The 22,867-nt window shown below is 42.2% G+C and overlaps 1 protein-coding gene and 1 long non-coding RNA gene across 2 annotated transcripts; one reads left to right on the forward strand and one right to left on the reverse strand.

Moving 5' to 3' along the window:
- Positions 1–620: 620 nt before the first annotated feature.
- Positions 621–21,727, reverse strand: LOC136932693 (immunoglobulin-like and fibronectin type III domain-containing protein 1). Its single transcript, XM_067227946.1, has 26 exons — positions 21,618–21,727; positions 17,830–17,911; positions 17,079–17,114; positions 15,079–15,198; positions 12,993–13,132; positions 12,760–12,859; positions 12,614–12,655; positions 12,436–12,478; positions 12,054–12,231; positions 11,681–11,794; positions 11,327–11,495; positions 10,886–11,158; positions 10,617–10,741; positions 10,181–10,250; positions 5,774–5,931; positions 5,332–5,473; positions 4,855–5,148; positions 4,377–4,673; positions 4,054–4,233; positions 3,794–3,922; positions 3,332–3,640; positions 3,134–3,219; positions 2,651–2,843; positions 2,125–2,421; positions 1,578–1,904; positions 621–1,468 (listed from the first exon to the last, which is right to left on the reverse strand). Exons 2-26 carry the CDS (start codon positions 17,876–17,878, stop codon positions 1,464–1,466), a joined length of 3,876 nt encoding a protein of 1,291 aa, XP_067084047.1. The 5' UTR covers positions 17,879–17,911; positions 21,618–21,727; the 3' UTR covers positions 621–1,463.
- On the forward strand, positions 17,857–19,819 carry LOC136932779 (uncharacterized). The gene is made up of 3 exons (XR_010874768.1): positions 17,857–17,935; positions 18,819–18,930; positions 19,625–19,819. It is a non-coding gene; the product is annotated as an uncharacterized lncRNA (long non-coding RNA).
- Positions 21,728–22,867: the final 1,140 nt, after the last annotated feature.

The raw sequence follows: 22,867 nt of genomic DNA on the forward strand, positions 1-22,867 counted from the left end.
TGACTGGCAGGGATAGGCTTACTGTCATGTATTTGGGACAAGTGTTGCAGTTCTTGAAAAGGAGTCACAGCAGCCTGGCAGGCAGCATCCTGGCTCCTCCCTCTGAATTCATGTTCAGCTTCAATATATGGCTGAGGGCTCTTATAGACCACATTTTTAACACAAAGTCAGTGAAGAGCTGGGGTGAAGGTGCAGTGCCACGTGCTGAACATAACCTGGCAGTTGTTCTTTTCTACATCTGGCTGGTAAGATTCAACTTTGTGTATTATGTATGCATGTAGGACTTCTTGTGATGTAATTTTTTAAATAGATTTCTGCATTTTACGTTCTTCTTTGATTATGGTTTTAAATGAGTAATGATTTGCTACATTGTTATCTGTCAAACTGGAAAACATTTGAATGCAGAAAAATATATGCAGTCCACAGGTTGATAGGGTTATTGTGACTCAAATTGTGTGTTTTGCGTCATTACAAAGTATTATTTTGTTTAGTGAAACTGAAAACTTTAATTTTTGTGACCCTGTGAAGCTCCTTCTGCTCTTAAGTGGCTCTAATCTTGGACTTACGTCCAGCCCGAAGAAATATGTCCTGAGAGGTAACACAAGGAGAGAGGACATAAATCATTTGAATACAGCTCACATAAAGGTTTATGTCACAAAATAGTTCACAAGTTGTACGAGGAGTCAAATTTTGAACGTAAATGACCTTGATGAAATGTAATTACAGTACATATTACCTATTAAATATACATCAAAGCAATTGTTTAGGTCATATAATACCACCATTTCACTCCAAATGTTGAGTGTAGTTCAACTCAAGATTGTTCATTTGTGCTTAATGTATGTTTATGAACTGGCTTGGGTATTCAAATATGAGCTTGAGATATTTATTTACAACAAGCTCCCTCATAGTCACCATCATATAAATATCTACATTACAGCGAATTCACATTGGTTTTTTTCTTCAATTTTTTTTGTTTTAGTTCATAGCTGATGTTGCAACATTGTAAATTCAAAATTTAAGAAGAACAAAAGCTAAATAAATCAAAACAACCAATAATAAAACCCTATACAACAAAACTAAATTCTTAAAAGAAGAATAAACTCAATACAAAACCCATTCTATCATTTGTCAATCTTATCATTTAATGATATAGTATCTTTGCAGTTAGTGAATCACTACCACACATCTGCCAATTTATCCTGTGAGCATTTATCCCCATCTGACCACCCAGCTCAGTTTAAATGTAATTGTTTTTCAAATTTCTTAAGGGCCACTAAAAACAAGAAGCAGTGAACATGCATAATTCAAAATGCCAACATTGCAGCTTTCCTATGTTGATACAGCACTTAAAATGCGAACCCTGCTATCAGCCAAAACAAACAAGACAGGAAAAAAGGAATTCTTCAAAGCTGCTGATGCTAATAGAACTCTAAAAGGCTGCGCCCGTCCCTGTTGTTGATTTAGTCTGAAAAACAAGAACAGAAAGAAAATATACAAAATATCAGTGACTCTTGTTAATTCCTTAGCACTAGCCGATCTAAACGTTGCAGTTTGATTTCAGTTTTAACATGTACCTCTGACTGTGAGTTTAGTGGCGCACTCTGCCCTTCCCAGAGGGTTCTCAGCGATGATCTTGTACTCTCCGGTGTCCTTGGGTCCGACCCTCAGGATGAGCATGGAACAAACCCCACAGGTGTTGGAGATGTAGTAGTTGGTGTTGGTGTTGAGGCTGATGTTGTTCCTGTACCATGTGACGTGGGGTGTGGGGTCCCCTCTCACTGCACAGCTCATGTAGCACTCGTAACCTTCAGGAGCCGTGTGCTTTTTAAGCGGGACAAGAAACTTTGGAGGTCGCTCCAGATTGCAAGTCTTGGACTCTGGCATGTTCAGCAAAAACTTTTCTGAAAACAATAAATTAAAAAGCAGGTTTAAATCAATGAGTGAGTACTTTAATGTGACGTTTAACTATATATAATGTGTCCAAACTTTTGACTGGTACTCTATATACACAGTATAATCACTACAAACATGAGCGTTACAGGTGAGGAGATATTCAGTTTTACAGGAATTGAAGAATAAAAGAGATATGTACTTTAATCCACTAGAATGCCCTCAACAAACCTTTTTTGCCCGTGATTGACCACTTAGGTGACTCTGAGGGTTTGGAGGAGCCCATGTCGTTCTTGGCGTAAACACGGAACTGGTAGTCTCTGCCAGGCATGATGTTGCAGGCAGTGAACTTGTTGTTGAAGATGCGGTCTGCCACCGTGTTCCACTGCCTCTTGTTGGAGTCTCTCTTGGACACCAAGTAGTGCAGTCTGTCGTCTCTCTTCTCGTCTGGGGAGGGAGTCCAGGACACGGTCACGGTTCCAGGGACGTTCTCCTCAACCTCCACTGGGCCTGGAGGCTTCGGCTCATCTGCAAACCGTCACAAACATGTTCAAACCAACTGTCAGATATTACTGTGGACGAACGGATGTTTGAATAATTGTTACTTCGTTTACTGAATGACCAGAATAATTGTTACTTAGTTTACTGAATGACCAGCTATAAAAAATAATAATATTTTTTTTAATAAAAAAATTCAAAGCAACTTCCAGAAACGTGCATGCACGAACTACAGCTCCTAAAATTCCGTTGATCCTACCTGTGACTCTGATCTCAATGCTGAAGGTCTCTTGGCCGACGATGTTCTTGACTATGATGGTGTAGATTCCTGTGTCGCAGCGCTCAGCGGAGGGGATCAGCAGCTGAGAAGCACCCTCAGCGTTGCTGATAGTCACCCGCTTGGAGACTGGACCACTGTCCTTCAGCCAGGTGACCTCAGGCCAAGGAGAAGCCTGTGGAGAATAGTTCATTTATCTATTTAGCTAACATTTTTATCTAAAGTTATCCAAAGGTGTTTGAACCTGCAACCTCTTTATCTGCAGTCAAACGCTCTAACCACTGAGCTATACTAATCCCTGAAGAATCTGCGTTATGAAAACGGCACCCGCAGTCAAGTTTGAAGACATTTATTTCTGCATGTGTGGTAAATGAACGGGAAAATAAGGAATTCTTATTTCCATGTGTTTTAACACCTACGCCGCTCTGACAGACTGGCTCGAAGCACGAAGCGGTCAAACCTTACCTCAAAGTTGATGTTGAGACGAGCTGAATTCCCAGCTCTCACCACCATGAAGCTCTTGATTTTGGCGTCAGTAAACCTTGGCCTGACTGGATTTGTAAAATGCAAAACGAGATTTTGGGACAGAGACTCAACACACAGTATTCATGTTTCCTTCTCTCAGAGTGATCAGATGAGACACAACAGGGCTGGATGACTCACCAGGAGGAGGCATTGCCAGGATGTAGTTGTCCAGTTCCTGGGGTTGTCCCTCCCCTCCATCGTTGGTGGCGATCACCCTCACCCAGTACATGGCCATGGACTTCAGGCCCTTCACCGTGAAGGACGTCATGGTGATGGCATTGGAGTTACAGCGATCCCATTCAGGGTTCTCTGCTGGTCTGATCTCCACAAAGTAGCCCTTGGCCTCGTCCTCCACCTTTTCGATGTCCTTGGGCTTCGTCCAGGACAGACACAAGGTGGTGTAGGTGGAGTCTGTCACCTTCAGGTCGATCACTTTACCGGGGGGCTCTGTAACGATGCATATCACAGGCATTCGTAGTTGGCGTCTTTGTTTTGAAGACATTCCGTACAGAGAGTTGTACGAAGTCAGTTGATTTGATAACAGTAAGATGATAAAACTGTAAAAAAAAAAGAATTGGTATAGCAATGACTGCAACCTACTTTTGGGGTCCCTGGCGAAAACAAACTCTGATGGGGTGCTGAATTCACCCGCTCCTGAGTTGTTAATGGCTGACACACGGAACTCGTACTCCATGCCCTCAATCACGTCTTTCACACCAAAGGTCTTCCCTGTAAACAGACAGGGAGAAAGGACCAACTTCCAACAATTGTAAAAAATATATATATAACAGTCCCACTAGTGTGTATGCAAGTATATAGAGTTCGAGAGTAGATACAGGAGTATTGATATTGTTAATAACCTTTGATAGGCTCGTCTGGTAGGTTAACAGGGCCCCACAGATTGCTGCCCTTCTTGCGTTTCTCCATGTTGTAACCCAGGATGTTGGTGCCTCCAGTGTTGGAGGGAGGAGACCAGGCCAGGTTGATGCAGTCTTTGAAGGCGCTGACCACTTTGGGAACAGAAGGGGGTCCGGGGTAGGCTGACAACACAGAGGGTTGATAGTTAAAAAAAAAAAAATTTAACTTCTATTTCCCTTTTCCCCTTAAAGCAGCGTTACAGAGGGGCCTCTCTACGAGAATGGCACCTAAACCAACCTGAATCCCTCAAGTCTTTGCGTTTTACCTTTCGTACCTGCCTGAACGTCCTCTGTCTCCATTAACTCGCTGGTGCCAATCTCGGTTTCAACTCGGATACGATAGCAGTACCTCCGGCCGTGGTCCACGTCACTGTCCTTGTAGTGGGCCTCTGCGCCTATCGGCCCCAGCTTCTTCCAGGTGTTGCGTCCGACTTGTTGGCGCTCCATGATGTAGTTGTCAATCTTACAGCCACCAGAGTCCTTCGGTCCTCTCCACTTGATGTCGATGCAGTTCTGAGACGCCTCGATGATCTCCAGAGGACCCATGGGAGGCGTGGGTTTGTCTTGAAAAGAGAAGGAAATACATTTTGATCACTATATACTGTATAGAGTACTGTGCAAAAGTCCAAGTCTTAAGCTGACAGTGAACATTGGAAACGGATCACTACAATTAAACCAACATAAAAGAATAGGGCTTCTCTTTTCCCTGCGAATAAAGTAAATTTTCCTGTGAATAAAACTCACCAAGTACAATGAGCTGGGTCACAACTTCTGTGGAGCCAAATTCATTCTTGATTTTGATCTTGACTTCTCCGCTGTCTTTGCGCTGCAGCTTGTTGAGGAGCAGACGGCTCTGGCCTTCGGTGTGCTCGATCTTAATGTTCGAGTCATCCGAAAGCTCCTCGCCTTCCAGGTACCACTGGATCTTTATTGGTTCGCGGCCACCATAAGGCATCTTAAAGGTAGCTTTGTGACCCTTTTTCACAGTGATTGGAACTACAAATTCCTTCAGTCCCTCCGAGTCAAATCTAGGTGGGTCTATGAAGAGAAACAGAACTTAACTACGTTACTATGAGACAACTGAAACCATAGCAGTGGAAAGTGAGAAATTGGTAACATTACACTGAAATAAAAAATTACAGTAAAGTTTTGATACGTCCAGTTAAATTGGTTTTATATAATACATGTGGATTGTATGCAAATTTAAACAGAGGTTGTGACCTTCAACAACAATCGTTGATTCAGTCTTCCTTCCGTCTGCCTCAAAACGGTATGTCCCTGCATATTCCTCTGTCACTTTATGAATTTTCAGCTTATGGTAGGTTCCATCTTTGGAAATGGTAATGCCATCCGACGATTTGATCTACAACAGAAACAACATGCATCAAGACAGTGTAAACAGAACTGGAATGTTGGTAGAAGTAAACATGTCGTAAGTAACTCTCTATTTTGAGTTACCTGTAGACCTTTTATAGATGCTCATACCGTCAAGAAGCAATACATTTTCTACGACAACTCTGCTGCTATTTAACAACTATTTAAGGATAGGATTAGCTGAAAGTACCTCTGATTTGATATACTGTTTGTTCATAGTTTATCGAGTATGTATCGTATACCGATGGAATCTGCCAGTGTTACCCAGTGAGGTGGATATCATCCTCACCTCCTCCCCGTCCTTGTACCAGACCCCCTCGCAGTCCTCACTGCTCAGCTTGCACACCAGCTCTGCTGCCTCGCCCACGTTGGCGCTGCAGTCCGCCAGCCCACTGTGGAAGTGGACTCCAGGGTCTAGGAGGTTCACAAGACGCACGTTATCAGGTCCTCTTCGTTCGGGCGTCACGCAGCACACAGTGATGAACGCAGTATTTAAGGTATTCAAATATTTGCTGAAGACTTGAGTTGAAAATAAACATTCCTGTTTTTCTTTTCCACCCAGTCATGCATGCATGTATGCGAGGCATACGATGCATGCTTGGAAATTTTAACGCTAACTTACCTTCGATTTGGCCACTCAGACATTTGGTTGATCGCATGTATTTTTTTTTTTAATACATCAAATGTAAAGAGTGTTAGAAACGCATTGTGTGAGTAATAGGCTGATGCAAAAAAAAATGTGTAGAAGACTTCGGTGCAGACAAATAACTTTCCTCTTTGTCAGTCCATGTTTTGGTTTGGCGATAAATAGTACTTCAGTTTTTTTGTTGTCCATAAGCCTTTCTGGTGGTAACCGTTTCTGTCACTTGGACAATGTCCTTGGATGACAAGAATAGCCGTACAGAACACATCTTCAGTAACTGAAAGTCCTGATGATGCCACCAGGTGGTCTAAAAGTCGGCAAATGTGACACATCCCACATTTCCAATGACCAGTAGGTTACATCTTCAATGTTTACCAGTCCAAATGTTTCTATTTCTATCCTGCAAACTTTGATGCTCGGTTAGTTATTTATAACCTTCACTTCTTTGAAGAATGTGACTTCTTTATTTATTATTTTATTTTTACAATTTTCACCACCAAACTGTCATTCTCCAGTGTTTCTCAAGATTCTGTAAGGAAATTGATGTTGAAAGGTTGTGTGTGAGTCCAAAGGTTTGCCAGGTGTTGAATCTGACAACAGAGTGAAATGGTCACTTTTCATCACAGCCTAATGTCTTCCTCAGAGATGTGGTCTGTAAAATGACTTGCCTGGGCAAAAAAAACAACACATCTGATTTGACTAAAGTAGCAGCTCCAAAAGGCTTAACTTTGACTTAATTTGTTCAGAGAACATATAGATTTTGTGTCAAAGTAACTTGAGGACTCGAAAAACTTGACTTGATTTCCTCGTTCCTGTGGACTGGGGGGATGTGACTTGTAAGACTCTGACTTGGTCTTTCCTTCAAATTGCGTCAAGATGTCACAATGATTCTGCTTTTATTTATTTAATTTTTACTTTAATTTATTTTTGACAAAGCATGACGTTTTGCCTCTTCGTGTGTCTTCCAAATAGTTCCACAAGCACTGGCAGTTGGTCCTTACATTGAATACGATAGATTTCAGAACTTGTTTGCTGATATTTGGGCATGATTTTGACTTTTACAGGTAAGCGGGTTGACAAGACAAACAAGAGCACAAATGCACACAAACACAAGTTTAACAAACAACAAGGCGGCAACAAAGACACTTCTACCTGTCATTTGATCCTCAACATGCTGGAGCTGTACAGTGACTTACAGGACATACAGTACTGTGCAAAAGTCTTGGGCACAAAAAATATATATACTAAAAAATTAAGCAAATATTATTTAAGACATAATGAAATTAAAGGCCTAAACAAAAAAATTATCAATATTGCACTTTCATACTGCAGCACAAATAGAGAAAAACATTTATTATTGTAATTCTTAGGTGCCTAAGACTTTTGCACAGTACTGTACATGTTCCGGAGCTTCCTACGAAGTTGTATCCAAAGTTTAAATACCTAATATTAACTTAATCTTTCACCCTTTAAAAGTGAATATCTAACTTTTGGGCTCTACCATTATGATTAATGTCATTAAAAGATATGGCTCTTGTTAGTTAGTATACAGTTAAGATAACGTACCTACCTAGTCAAGATACCTAAAAGATTAACAAAAAGGTGAGCTACTTTGGGCTTAAATTAAACATTCTGTAAAGTGATCACATGATCACAAGCCCTTCCCCCCCACTCTCTCTCCCCCCCCAAACCACTGGAAAAAGCCATTTCTTTCATCAAATGACTTTTCTCCGTGGTCGTGCATCTCATGCAGCAGTCGATGCAGTATCCATTATCTTACCAACAAGCTTGTCCGGGAGCAAAGGGCCTTGCCTTGTTCGGCCTGAACGCTGGCCAGCTCCCGCTGCCTCAGCTGCGGGCTCTGCTGACATAACGCTGCCTGCTGGTCCAGCCAAACCAACACCCTGTTCCCTTTTTCTGATACACGCGCTTGAATTTGTGGGGTTTTCTTCTGTATTTGTTTTTCCTAGTGATGGTTTTCATAAGAACCATCGGTTATCAAACATCAAAACCTTATTGATGAATGTTGGATAAGCCTTGCAAAGGACAGTCTTTGAAACACTAGACAATGTTGGTGACAGTACCAACACCTGCGATGGCAACAGGAACAAGAGAAATCAAGGATTTCACAAACAACAGTTTGAACACAAAAGGGGCGGTCAAGGGATTGTCAAGCTGTAACCAATTCAAGTATTGTGAAGATTTACAGTTGATAGCTGACGTGTAATTAAAAACTAAACAATACGTGGTGAGCTGGAGTCTGTGAAAGTAAAGTAAACACTAATTACCACCACCTTCTTCATCAAAGTTCTTCCAGCACAAAGCTTTCACATACTTGAATGAGTTTGCTAGCAAATACCTATAACCATGGTTGTGGCAACTCCCCTCTTTCAACAAACATTCACACGTGTGAAAACAAGGCAAGATCACGTGAAGTCTGTTGACACACATTAAAGCACACACGCGTGTGAAAACAAGGCAAGATCACGTGAAGTCTGTTGACACACATGAAAGCACACACGCGTGTGAAAACAAGGCAAGATCACGTGAAGTCTGTTGACACACATGAAAGCACGCACACACGCTCCATACAAAAAAAATACAAAACCATATTTGTATTTCAAAGAGTGGTCGTCATGTTATGTACATGCTACGCACTGTACATTACGTTTAGATTTTCTCAAATGGCTATAACTATGCACACATTATTTTGTTATGGTATATTAATATGTCAATTTCTACAATTATTTTAGTCGAATTGACAGTTAATCTAATCACAAACAACAAACTATATGTAGGCCTGCATACTACATGTATGAATTCAACGGAAGTAGTTAACTTGATGTTTAAGGGGCTGGGATGACATCATGTACATTTTCTAAAGTGCAGTTTTAGTTAGTCTGAATAAGGAGGACACTGCGTCCAAAAAGTGCACAAAATATTACTTTGATCAGTATCTTTTGGGTTTTTGCCCAAAGTCATTTCTTGTCAAATGACTTTGAAAGTTAACAAACCTTTTTTCTCTCTTTTTTTCACCATGCACGTTCATCCAAGGAAACATTTGCGATCTCTTACCAACTGTCTCTTCCTTTAGCAGGGGACCCTCCTTTTTACGACGTGAAGATTTCCCCTTTTTCTCATTTACACCCTCGGATGTTTCGTCATCATAATTAGATTCTCCTATTGGTGATATTCATATCATGTTGATATCACATAAAAAACAGTCGTTTTCACCTTCTGTATTCTCACTCACTTGAATGAGGGCACAGATAAATGTGAGTTTTTAGAGTTTCCAAAGGGTGTCAAAGGCTGTGATTTATGTATATGAAGGAATTTTATGGACTTATTTGTCTTAGTGCAACGCCCAATCTGGAATTGCTGAACATGACCCGTAGCATTGGATCTTATCACGCCTCAGAGGGGCGTCTGACTAAATAACCGACACACAAGTGGTGAGCTACTGGGGAAGATTCCTCAACTCCAGGTTGGGCTACAGAGGAGCATGTGTTTGGATGTTTGAGTTTTAAGGGAACAAAAAAAGACATTTGCAATGATGCAGGAAACAACACTGACCACAGTTGCAGACTGTTAAAAGCAAGAAAACAGAAATGACCGTTTTGGCGGCTGTACACCAAGATACTGTACGCAGAACGGTATTATGGACACACATTAAGGACTTAATCAGCTAGTATTAAGTGTAATTACTAGATTACATTATATCACAACACTAGGAACAACATCAGTGAACCAACAGTAACATATGTGTTGGATGGTAGCTTAAATGCGGTATTCACTGACCCAGATGAGTAATGAATATTGCAGATAAAAGTACTGTATTTTCTGTTTTGTTCCAAGTCTTGTGTGAATTGAAAAATCAACAGTTTGGGTACTAATTAGTCTACTCATTAAACTAGTTTCCCACCATTTTAGGTTGTGTGTACGGATGTTAACTTAGATTGCCAAAAATGAAAAAAGGATTTAAAAGTGAAATATTTTAACTCCTACTAGATAAATTATCATGTAAACAACTTCTTTACTAAACACATTTCTTACCTACGACGGTGTCCGGGATGAGAGGACCGTCCCTCACGCGCTTCTTTTTCACCACGACCGCTTCGTCTTCCTCGTCGGTTTCCTCCACCTCCACCTCCACCTCTACTTCTACCATCCCATCAGCTCCAGCTTGCCCTGCAGCTCCGCCCTCAGCTGCTCCACCTCCACCTGCACCTGCACCTCCATCTGCGGCTTGAGCAACCATCTTCTTCACCACCTTCTTGGTCGTTTTCTTCTTTTTTGGTGCCGCGTCAGCGGAGGCGTCACCGGCCCCAGCCCCGGCCCCAGCCCCATCCCCGGCCCCAGCCCCGGCTGCAGCTTTAGCGGCAGCTTTAGCGGCAGCTTTAGCGGCTCTGGCTGCCTCTGCCTCCGTGTCGGCGGCTGCCTCAGCTGCCTCCCTGTCGGCCTGGGCCTTCTTAGCCGCCAGCATGGCTGCCTCCATGTCCTTCTTGTACTTTTCCTGCTGCTCCCGGGCGATCTTCTCCAGATCCAGGTCACTCGCTCCCGCCATCGTCGTTTTGCGTTCCTTTTTTTTGCCTTTCGTTTCAGGGTTTTTGTCGGCTGAGGTGTGGAAGGAGAATTGTGAAATTGAATCAGTTTCGCACTTATAGGCTTAGGTATTTTGAATATAAAACATCAATATTTTACTTAGGCCACATTCAAAGGACCAGAGTGCTCCATCATCTTATTTTCCCCCTCACTCACCTTCAACAATAAGCCAGGCATTGCACGACTTAATGCCTGCCACAGCTGCATAGATACCAGCGTCCAAAGGCAAGCAATCCTTCACCAGCAGTTTGTGAATCAGCTTGTCCTCAGAAACAGTGATTTCAAACTTCTCATCGTTCTGCAGAGGGCAGTTTTTCCCCATCCACGTAATCTCGTTCAACGGTACGGTCAAAACGCACTGGAAGAGAGCGTCCTGCCTCTCCTCTGCCTTGACTTCCTGTATTTTGACAGCAAACTCAACAGGGGGAACTGAAAAGTGGATGAGAATGTGGGAAAATACAGATTTATTAGCTCAACTCTCATCAACTCAGGTCAACTCATTGTAATTAAAAGTACCATCTTCCTTAAACGTTACTCTACACACACATGCACACAATACAGTGTTGTTGACTTGATCTAACCCTCGATGGTCCTCACTTTTGAAGTCAGTAGAGAAGACTGGGACTCCCTCCACGTCCACCTGGTAAAGACCTGCATCCGCTGGGTCCAGATTCTTGATTGTAAAGATGTATTTCTTGCCAACTTGTTTCAAGTTGTGTTTCTGCTCCAGATCCAGTTCTTTGGTGTAAGGAACCATGACACCGTCCTAAGGGGACAGAGATTAACACGATCAGATACGTTTTGTTGTGCTTGGTGATGATACATTTAGCTGTCAAAATTAACCTGTACAAAGATAATAATGAATACAGCATATGATCAGTGTTTTGTGAGTAGGGGGTTGGGATCAGGGTTACATGGCGGGTTAGACGGGGTCAGTTTGTGTCTCCTCACCTTGTAAAGAAAGATCCTGCTGCTTGGATCCTTCAGGTCCATGTCGAGCTCAAAGGATGCAGAATCTTCAGCTGAGACTGTAATGGGCTTCAGCTTACCGATCTTTTCAACAAACTTGGGAAAAATAAATTTAAGTACACATACATAAATGCAATAAAACACCTGCATTACTTTTCAAAAAAAAGATTTAGATTTGACTGTACATTAGTCACTTATCCAGGTGTTTTGTATTGTGAAAACCAAACATTGTAATTACATTATACAACTATACAAAGAGTTCTGAATGCATTTTTAATTGACTACATCAGAACTTTCCACGCACTCATTTCCAGGCAAATTAGATACCCTAAAAAGGTTATTCTGCATCATGTACCTGCGCTATCTCCTCCTCTCTTTCTTTTTTCATCTGCTTCAGTCTCTTCAACATGCCACGGAAGTCAGTGATGCCGTACTCAATGCAGATGCTCTCGTAGTCCTTCTTGTCTGCGCTGAGCAGAATCTCCCAGACCTTCTCGTCTGTCTCCATCGGTTTCTCCTCACGAGTTCCTTCCCTGCAGGTTGCAAACACACCTGATGACAATGTGCCCGCCTTGCCAGTGATTGTAATGGCACCACTGGAATACATGTTCCATTTTGTGGCTGAGGAAAACTCTGTACAGCACTTTGTGGTGCAGCCTTCTGTGGAGTACTTTGTGTCACAGCGTCAGATAAATGACTTCTATGTTATTCACTTATGAATGACTAGTGGTTCCTACCGTTTCTTCAAATTTTTCCTGAACTGTACAGGCTCCACAGAACCTGGTGGAAAGTAACATCAAGCTGAAGAAATATGGGTTTCTCTTTTTGTATTTTTTACCACACAGATTCATTAAGAACATATTTATATGTCCTAGCAGAAGAAAAACGTGTTCTTGTTTTGGACAAACACAATACCTTCTTCTGACTTTTTCATTTCCTTCGTTTTTTTGAATCCAACTGCAAAAAAAGGTTAACTATGTATCAGTTTCAATGTAAAACTATTTGATTCATTTCTTCATCTTGCTTGGATTAAAAGTGCTGCATCACTCATTTGAACCCACCTTCAATAATATTCAAGACGACGGTACAAACAGCTTTTCCATATTCATTCGTAGCAAAGCATTTATAAGTATCTGCTTCGTCTGAAGTGACATCAGGGATCTACACACACAACAAGTGGCAGAATACACATTCATTAGTCCCGCACTGAACTGTGCATATTGATTCAAACCTTCCTCCCTAGTCCGTCCAATCAGGGTCCCTCGTCCTTGTGTCTTCCTGTGATCTGTTTTACCTCCAGTGTGTGTTCATGGGACACATCGTCATATTTGTTCTGGAACTTCTCCTTGTCGGTAATTTCTCCTTTAGCTCTGCTCCATGTCACCACAGGTTCAGGGTCCCCAATCACGATAGCTTTAAAGATAGCTAATTTACCTGGGGTGGGAGGAGAGATCGTGCTTGGATTCAATGCATGGAGAACAAGACGTTCTTTATATTACTTGACATGTTAGTTTTAATAATATATAGTACAACATTTTAACCAGGGCAAGACTGTTTGTGGTTTTTATTTATAATACATCTTTATGATTGAATAGTCTCACCTTTACATATTCCTCAGCATGTCATTGTGCTCCAAAACTGTCATAAAGAAAGCCATCCTGTGGCATACTTTTTGACAATATTGTGACTTTAATGACGGCATCAAAGTTGGCCTGCTTTAGTTTGGCAGCGCAGGAGCTCGCGCATGTGAAAAGAACACTTAATCTAATCTAAGAACTAGTTTCTTCCCATTTCAGGAAGTTATTTTTTTCCTTGGTTTATATAAGGACCTGGAAGGCACATGGGCGTGGTGTTGTCGGTCGTCATAATCGTAAATTATGTAGGCCTGTTCTTCACATCCATGACACATGTGGAAGGTGATATGAGCCACCTAGAAGGGTTACATTTCCCATACTTCAGGCCATCTGTCACGTGTACAGCTCAGGGGCCAGAGCTGTGAACTTGAAAAGGCATCAATCAAGGGCGTGAAGCCAGCCTGTCTGTCTGCCTAAACCAGCCTGTCTGTCTGCCTAAACCAGCCTGTCTGTCTGCCTAAACCAGCCTGTCTGTCTGCCTAAGCCAGCCTGTCTGTCTGCCTAAACCAGCCTGTCTGTCTGCCTAAACCAGCCTGTCTGTCTGCCTAAGCCAGCCTGTCTGTCTGCCTAAACCAGCCTGTCTGTCTGCCTAAGCCAGCCTGTCTGTCTGCCTAAACCAGCCTGTCTGTCTGCCTTTTCCTCCATTGTCTATAAGCTCTGTTCTCAGCAGTTCAGTCAAGACAATCACATATTAGATTTGAGCATTTATTGTTACATGACATGGACATGTAGATTTAACTTTGGCGGAGTGGATGATCTAAGGGAAGCGCTCCCTGCTTCCTCGATGCAACACATCCATACTTGACATATGAGGCAGGGAGCAATAGAGATATAATCCCCCAACATACAGACAGCATGGGGGAGAAGGGGACGGTGGAGGGTGGCAGCAGCACTGATCAGTGCACGGACGCACGGATACGCACGGATACTGGTGTGCGTATCCGTGCGTCTTTTAAAGACGCCTTATCGGACGTGGCCCAATGGATATGCGCTGCTAACCTGGGTGTGGTAGTGGGCGGAGGAAAGGAAGGTGGAGTAAGACGCCTTACGTCCCCGATGACTGACGCGCGCTGCCCGATTGCCCTGCCTGAACTAGCTGAGAGCTACCCCGGTGTGTAACTGGATGTCTTGTCGCACCAATGGGGGCCCACGCTGTGTCATTTTAAGCAACTTAAAACTCACACAATACTGTGCAAAAGTCTTAGGCACTCAAGAGTTTTCCATTAATTTGTTTCAGATATATATTTTTTTGTCTCCTGTATTTGTGTAAAAGTGCATTATTAAGAAATGTAGTCTTTTAGTCTGTTTGTTGTTGAGGGTGTGAGTAACTGACTGTATGTCAGTTTACTGTTCACCCTGTATCACAGGCTTCTGTGCTAGTTGGTGTTGTTGGTGTGGACACAACGGATTAATAATCTGACATCTCTCAACTGGCCCTCGTCACACACCTCACACACTCTGACAAACACCTTACTCACACTCTCAACTTTTTGTTATATTCTACAGCATTTTTTCCGTATTTATATGTGCCTGAGACCTTTGCACAGTACTGTAACTCCTCTCTGAGTTGTGGTAGGACACTCGTGCAGAGAGAGCAAACAAAAAACTAAACAAAAAGTAGATTGTCTGGAAGATGTGCAGTATAGGAACTGCGCTGCTTATTTGTTTAATTTCTTTGATTATTCGTTGATTTATTGATGTGGAGATGGGGTGGTGATTAGACTGTGGTCGCGGTGCCGCGCTCACCTTCCTGGATGGTGAGAGCGATGGGCTTGCGGGTGAAGTCAGGGTGGCTCTTCCCTTCTGGGATCTCCTCCACATACTGGGTGATCATCACCCCGGGGACTTTGGATCGCTTCTTGATGCCTGCTTTGACAAAAAAAAAAAATTAGACAGTACAGAGTACAGTGATGTTTAATGCAAAACATTTAGTTTTCATGCAGAATTATCATTTTTAACGATATTTGATTTCTCTATTGGTTTTGAAGTTATACTATTCTAAACTGATATTGGTAAAATATTTTTACTAAAATACTAGTTAAATTCTTCTGGTTTAAAATACTGCACCACTTAGAACGCAGTCAGAAAAACTCATAGTTTTACCTGTTCATCTTCAGATTGGAACGAAACCACACAATCATAAATACAGAATGACTTAATTTAACAATCACTCTTACTTAAAAATTCTATCTAAGACTAATTTTACCTCTCGGTTTTATGCGATTCTGATTCAACACTTCAGGACTCATACCGTTAGAAATCCTACAATTTTACATAACGCAGTACCAGAAGTCTGGAATCAGTATTTCTAACTTGTGTTTCTGTTGCTTAGTCGATCAACTGAACACGTGAGAACATAACCAGGGGTTCTCAATTAGAAACCCAAAAGGTCCACTAACCAAATTTCCATTCAGTCCAGGGTCCGGAACAATTATGGTTTATTTTTCTGGCCCTTACCGAGTTCTGGGGGTAATTTTGTTCAAAGTGCCCATGCTTTGTGTCATAGTGACCATAGCCGCGGGAACATAGGCTATTTTATCAGGGGGGTGCTGCTGGGGGGGGGGAGCTCATATAAATGTTTGCCTTTATATGAGCACAAAATAGTTTTTTGAGCTTTATGTAAAATGAACATGTCTTTTTGTCTCTTAATTTTTCAGCCCCACCCTTACGTTTCTTAGCCTGGTTTTCCATTGTTATTCTTCTCCCGGTGCTCCCGATGGCCAGTCCGCTACTGTGGGGCTGTGCTGCGGTGGTGAATTTTCAAGTCATATCATTGGAAATTCTCGTGCTGTCAGGGGAGTGCTACAGCACTCCTAGTTCCCACGGCCATGATAGTGACGTTTCACATTAGCTACCAATATTGACAAGGGCAACCGTCTCATTAAACACATCGGTTTTGTGCGCCCCACCAGCAGCACAAATGTATACTTGTCTAAAATTAGGTATTTTTGGAATCAACTTTTCGCCGGGTTTAGAGCACGCCATGTTTTTCGCTAAGGAAGAAACAGGTACTGTTAGCAAATCGATTAGCCTGCGTTGTTGCGAATGACACACACAACCTGACCCACAGAGGTTGCAACCAACTTTCAGTGAGTGAGTTGTCATGGTGATTACAGTTATTAAAGCTCCTGATTGGACCTTTGTATTGGACAAGTAAGATAGAAACCACATTTAGTTGGAACAAAAAGATGTGCCGGTTAAAATGGAAACGTTCCGTCAAAATGAATTAATTCCATAATAATATATCGGTTATAGGTCCGGGTCCGGATAGGGAACCGCCTGGGTCCGGACCCGGACCGCGGTCCGCCAATTAGTGACCCCTGACATAAGGTGTCAGGTTGTACGTTGAACAGTAACACCCTGCTCATAGAGGGGCCTGGTCTTTCATCTCTTTAACATCTGGAAGAAATGGACTTACTCAACGAAACAATAGTAAAACAAACAATTAACACAAATATATTTAACGATGAGCACTTCCTAGTTTTATAGTCAGGGCCCTCCAGAAACGGGTGTACTTCGTTTTGGAAAAAAAAGCACTTCCAACGTCACAACCCTATGCATTCGTTGTGGCGTCGTAAGTGGATCCATCCAACTGTACGACCTGACAGGACCGAAGACAGACGCAGGACATGCGAGGAGGGAAACCAGGAAGCATGCTTGAGTTCAACCGCCGTACCGATGAGGACATGGACAGTAACAATGACAGTTAAGTTGCTGATGCTTCTCTTTCTTCTGAAGTACTGTACCTTTCTCTTCGGTCAGCCCCCCCTCTGCACCTCCTACTATGTAAGCAACATGACAGTGGGAGAGGGAACAGGACAGGAGAAGGTTAATCCTGACAAAAGTACCACAGGGTCTTAGGAACTTTGAGGGGATTGTGGACTAAACACATCTAACACACAGACAGGGGAGATAACACACAACCTGGGTAGAGCCAACATTCAAAGAGGTTTCAGAAGATTACTTCAATGGGATTACTTGGAGAAATACAATGATTTGTGACGGTTTTACACCAAAAGACTGGAGTCTTGCACTTAGTCTTGATCTTGATGTTGTTTTCATGTTTCCACAGCGTAGATGGACCAATTGTTTAGTGTTCTTTGTTTTAAAATGTTCACCAGAAGCCTATCTAAAGAGACCCTTTTTCCTTTTCGTCCACTGTTTAAAATCTCCAGATACTCTTTATGTTCTTGACGTTCCTGGATGATTTGTGTTCTTCTGTCTTATTGTCCTCGGTTTATAGACTTGTGATTCTCTTGAATGCCTGCATGTGATCTTTCTGTCCTTCAGTCTTCGGCCTCTTCTGTTGATCCGTTTATTTTGCACAAAAACATTGTGTTGACGTACTGCTCATTGCAAAGTTGATTGAATGTTCTCGTGTACGTGCATTTCCGATTCAGTGTCAATCGATAGTGGTGTTTCGAGATTCCTTCTATCGTAGGCGGCTGCAATGTGACCTGAGGAGAAATGCGTCACGCTGTTTGCTACAAGACTTACCCCCCTGCCCGGAGGCAGTCTGATCGGTGACTTTCGACTTCTTCCACATCCTGGATGGGTCTCAAGCTCTGTAGATTCAGATCTGCAACAGCAGAAACAGACATCAGTAAGCTACCGAGCGAATAACTTGTTTATTTAACGATTTTTGAACTTTAAGGACACTAAAGAATTACTCACTGACCTTGTTTTATTTTGTTATCCTGATCTAATATTGCTCAACCATATGTTGCTTATATATGCTTATATATTAACTTATAGACTCCTTAAGAGATGCTGGTTCATATACTGAAGGACATGTAAACGGTAAATGTCACTAGACAGTCACCTTAACTTTCATTTCTTTATTTTTGTCATATTATATAGAATTATAATGAAGATTGCTTCATCACACTGCCAGGAGCTTCTCACCTCAGTGCTTCAGCTGCAATTAAGCTTAATGATGCTGTGAATTACAACCCAACTGTCTGGCCTTGGTACACACACAGCCTAATTAGTGTCCTTGTGTCCAGTAGCTGAATGTGTACCCATTACTGGGGGTTCTGAAATGTGTTGATTTAGTCAGATACATGCTGAGGTCTGTTCCGGACTGGGATGCGTGTTATTGAGTGGTGGTGAGTGTAGACACACCATCCATAATCACACAGTTCCCTCTCAGCCAGTGCTTTGTCTGTTACTGAGGGTACATTAACTCAAGGTGCGTTTGGATTAGGATATTTTTTCACATAACAGCAACAAGCTAAAGGTAAATTTGGTTTCCCTTTGGACTGATTTGGATGTATCACATGAGGGTAATGATCTGAATGTATATTTGGATTTATTTTTCACGTGAGGGTAATCTACACTCTGATTGTAAAGTTAGGATTCCCAGGGGTCATAAGATACTGCCTCTGCTCCTGCATGAGTCCTGGCTGTGATAGGTCACGCCCTCCTGCTAATGTGTTTTATATTTTCTTTGTGTCGTAAAATGTGACCTCCTGGCTGATCTGCAGTTTCTGATTGGTCGGAGGAACGCTAAGGGCGGAGACGGGGCTGATTCTTATCCACTACTTCACAAACTGAGTTTCAGAAACTTCAGACACGGTGGAAAAGAAAAGACTTGAGGTGAGTTCTGTTGGCGCTTGTCCCTGTGTCTGGTTGTGTTGTTGGTTCTTGTCCCTGTGTCTGGTTGAGTTGTTGGTGCTTGTCCCTGTGTCTGGTTGAGTTGTTGGCGCTTGTCCCTGTGTCTGGTTGTGTTGTTGGTGCTTGTCCCTGTGTCTGGTTGTGTTGTTGGTGCTTGTCCCTGTGTCTGGTTGTGTTGTTGGTGCTTGTCCCTGTGTCTGGTTGTGTTGTTGGTGCTTGTCCCTGTGTCTGGTTGTGTTGTTGGTGCTTGTCCCTATGTCTGGTTGTGCTGTTGGCTTGGTGCATGTTTGTGTCGTATCGCTTTAAGACACACCAGATATTCAGTAGCTAGCTAGTAGGACTGGGCAGGAGCCTGGACCTGGACCACACTTGCTGAGGTTTGAAAACGAATGACCAGGAGAGCAAAACAACCTGTAACTGGAGCCGTCTGGATAGCCGTCTCACATAGTCCCTCCACACACCCTTACACACACACATTACATTAGAATTAAGGAACAACTAATAACCTCATTACATTCACAGTTCGCAGATAATTATTACTAAATTTAGAGAGCAGCTTCTGTGTCCGGGCCCCTGTGTGCAGCCTAGGGTTGTGTGGAAGCTGAATGTTGATGAAGGCCTGTATGTATGCCATGTGCTGTCCTAATGGCTGTTCCTCACCTGTTTCTCTGATAAGTGCTGCAGAAAACGAACCCGTTCTCTGTCGCGGTGGGGCGTGCAAGCCATGCGTGAAGCTTCACAACGTTGTGCCACTCTGGCAGCATGCAGCAAACATACCAGCACCTCAACTGAATCTTTACACCTGCATGCTGGCAGGACTACCATGGTACACACCCTCAGAAGGTATCGTTATTAATACTGTTATGAATGTTCTGCTTTTGTAATTATGTTATGTTTTATTGTGATGTTCGTTATATATATAAAAGATATGAAAGCCCTTTGAGGATAGGGTTTCTCTAAAGTGTCGTCCACAGTTTCCTGAGTGTGAGAGGCTTGCGAAGGCTCATCTTGTGAGTGCTAACAAAGACCTCCAGGGTCCAGTTACAGTGTCCCAGAAACCCAGAGAAGGACCATCCGTTTGAGGTGCGGAGATCAGCTCCATGATCAATCAGCCAGCTTGACAGTGTGCTGAATTCACTGTGAGAGTTCTCTCACAGGGCCGAACAGCCCACACACACACTCACAATAGTCAAAGACAGGTTGGAGAGATTGAACCATCTACCACTATGGACGAATGTGCCAATGGCTGTCTAATCTTAAAATGGCATCTGGTGGTTTCTCAAATGTCTGTCACTGAGATTTGTCACACGTATCCTGGTCACAGCTGAGAACTGGGTGGGACACTGGCTGCAACTTCAGATGTATAACTCACACAAAGCCGTCCATGGTGACAAGGGCTTTGGTGTCAAACGAGCGCTAAGACCTCTGGTTGAAATGCCTCGTGGATTTGTCCATTCTTCTCAATTAAGAGACTGACATCAGAATCAGAATCAGAATTCGGTTTATTCGCCATGTATGTTATACAAACACGGAATTTACTATGGCAGGGAGGTGCAAACACTAAACATATACGAATCTTAAATTAAGTAAAGGTATAGAAGTTTAACTATTCCTAAGAACTAAACAATCTAAGAATAAAACTATTTAAATATAAAATAAAATATATATCAAAATAAGAATAAGAATGGGCAGCGTGAACATGTTGATACCTCCCCAGCATGCTTTACCTACCTCTTGAACTGTAATGCAAAAGGCATCAGTTTTCTTCATTATTTACACAGTGGGTATTTATTTTTCTTCGACCTTACTTATGTCAGTGTAGTATGTCTGAACTGCTTCTAAGTCATAACTTCAAACCATTACATTCTTGTTGTCTTCTATGTTATTTTTAACACACACAGCACACACATACATACACAAAGAATGAAACTATTTTACCCAAACAACAATAGCAAATATCACTGCCCACACAACCTGAAGTACTGGTAATGGACTAGTTTTCTGGGAAAGCAGTCCACACCCGCTGTGTTCTCCCCTAAATCTTGGGCTGCATATTGATCTGACACCTTCATCTATAGTTAGCTTTCACCCTGCAACCTCTCGACTCTGACCCCAGGACAGTGTCCTGCTATACAGATTCCAAACGGTGAAATTCAAACTGAGAACACGCATGCTTACCAAAATGATTATACACACCACCACCACCACCACCAAATCCGCTATGCTTCCATGTAACATAAACCCGTTAAATACGTACTGAATGCAAGCCACGCATGCAAGTCCAGAGCAAACTTAATATGGTATTCTGAAACCCGAGTGGATGAAATAGCAGGACATGTAAAAGTTTAGGATCAGAAAAAGAAAAACAATGTTTAGGATCCCTGGCTTCTGTTGACAAACCCAGAAGAACAAATCAAATGTTTCACCTGTATTTTAATAACCACACTAAACCCAGTGGCCTCAAGCTGCTGAACGTTCCCAGCAACATCGTTACAGCGCTTCCAAGACCCAATAATGGAATCCTGGAATGTCCACAATGTTATGACCTTGCCTCAGTCACACAACAGAATATCAATACTGACACAATAGAACAGCATATGTGGTTTATGGCTTCTTCACCGTCACTGTATCTTGTGTGGGTCCCCTGTGAAAGAGGAGAGAGAACCTACCTGGTCTGTCAGTCCTCCTGGTTCTCAGCGCTGATCCTTCCAAGGACGTCTTTGGATACGTGCAGATATTTGAGTGGGCGCTCCAGAGTGTGCTAGGTAATAAATCCCCTTAGCGACGCGCTCCTCTTTATGCTCCACTGCTGCCCAGACGCAGAGACTGCCAAAAGCACTTTAGACTCTCTTTGTATTTGGGTTGAGGAGCAAGTCCAAAGACCCCTTGGTTGGTTGGTCAGGGAGGAGGGGGAGGACACAGATGAAGGCTGGGTCAGGAAAGGAGTCTTAACAATTTATTTTTCCCCTCTTGATATGTGTTCTTATGATCCCTCATGTTGACATGTATGTGTTTGATGGGAAAGGGCATGTTTATATTTTATCTTGCACCATGAAAATGTTAAATAGCAGCACTGTGGGATAGTTTGTCACATCCTCAAAGGCCTTCCTCTGTTTACTGTGAGAACTGTGTTGCTTCTGATGATTCATCTGGATAGTTGGTGTACAAGCTGTTTGGAAACACCCTTTGAAATCCTTTCAAGAAAGATGTAACATGTTCATTTCAGTAAATCAGTAAAACACAATAAATGAAAAACAGAAGTTTGACTTTTTTTTATCACATCAAAGTCTGATGTTTGAAAAGATCACAGCATGTTCAAACAAGATAAATTACAGAAAAGAAATTGCACTTCACTATGTGCTCGGTCTAAAATATCAATCAAATTTGTACACATCCATTTGACTTTGAACCCATTACATTTCACACACAGTAATGTCTTATGTGCTAGTTTTATTCGTAACATAAGTTGTACATTTTTGTACAACTTTTTGAGTTTTGATGGAAAAGGGGTCATAAATCGGACACTTAAGTCTGACATATGCCCATTAAATTGAGTGCAGACTAAGTTGTGTCTTAAAAGTCTGACAGGTGTGAGGGCTAGGAGAATGTAGGTTTTATTCTCGTTTACAGAACATTCAAATCACAATTCATTTCAGAGGGAATAATTTTTTTGTTTGAAAACTGTCTCCAGTCTTATCTGAAGAAGTTGCCCTGGATGTACCTGTATGGGTTGAGTTGTTAGCGGTATTAAAAATGACTTGTAGATTGTCATGCCATTATAATGTTATCATAATGCTATCTGCTAGTAATTAACTATTAAACAGCTGTACATTGACATTTTGAAATAGATGTGTATGAAATAGATAAGTGGATTGTTCGAAGACAGAAATGTGCGGGCCGTCACACAACTTCCACACCA

Source organism: Osmerus mordax, chromosome 1 (genome assembly GCF_038355195.1).
Source record: "Osmerus mordax isolate fOsmMor3 chromosome 1, fOsmMor3.pri, whole genome shotgun sequence".
NCBI lineage: Eukaryota > Metazoa > Chordata > Actinopteri > Osmeriformes > Osmeridae > Osmerus > Osmerus mordax.

What these genes read in the sequence shown, in the direction of transcription:
- LOC136932693 (XM_067227946.1), bottom strand. Translation starts at nt 17,878, where the DNA reads ATGTGGAAGAAGTCGAAAGTCACCGATCAGACTGCCTCCGGGCAGGGG. An exon ending in GGTACAAGGACGGGGAGGAG is followed by an intron (nt 5,474 to 5,773) that starts GTGAGGATGATA and finishes TTTCTGTTGTAG; the next exon opens with ATCAAATCGTCGGATGGCAT. An exon ending in CCTGGCAATGCCTCCTCCTG is followed by an intron (nt 3,220 to 3,331) that starts GTGAGTCATCCA and finishes TTACAAATCCAG; the next exon opens with TCAGGCCAAGGTTTACTGAC.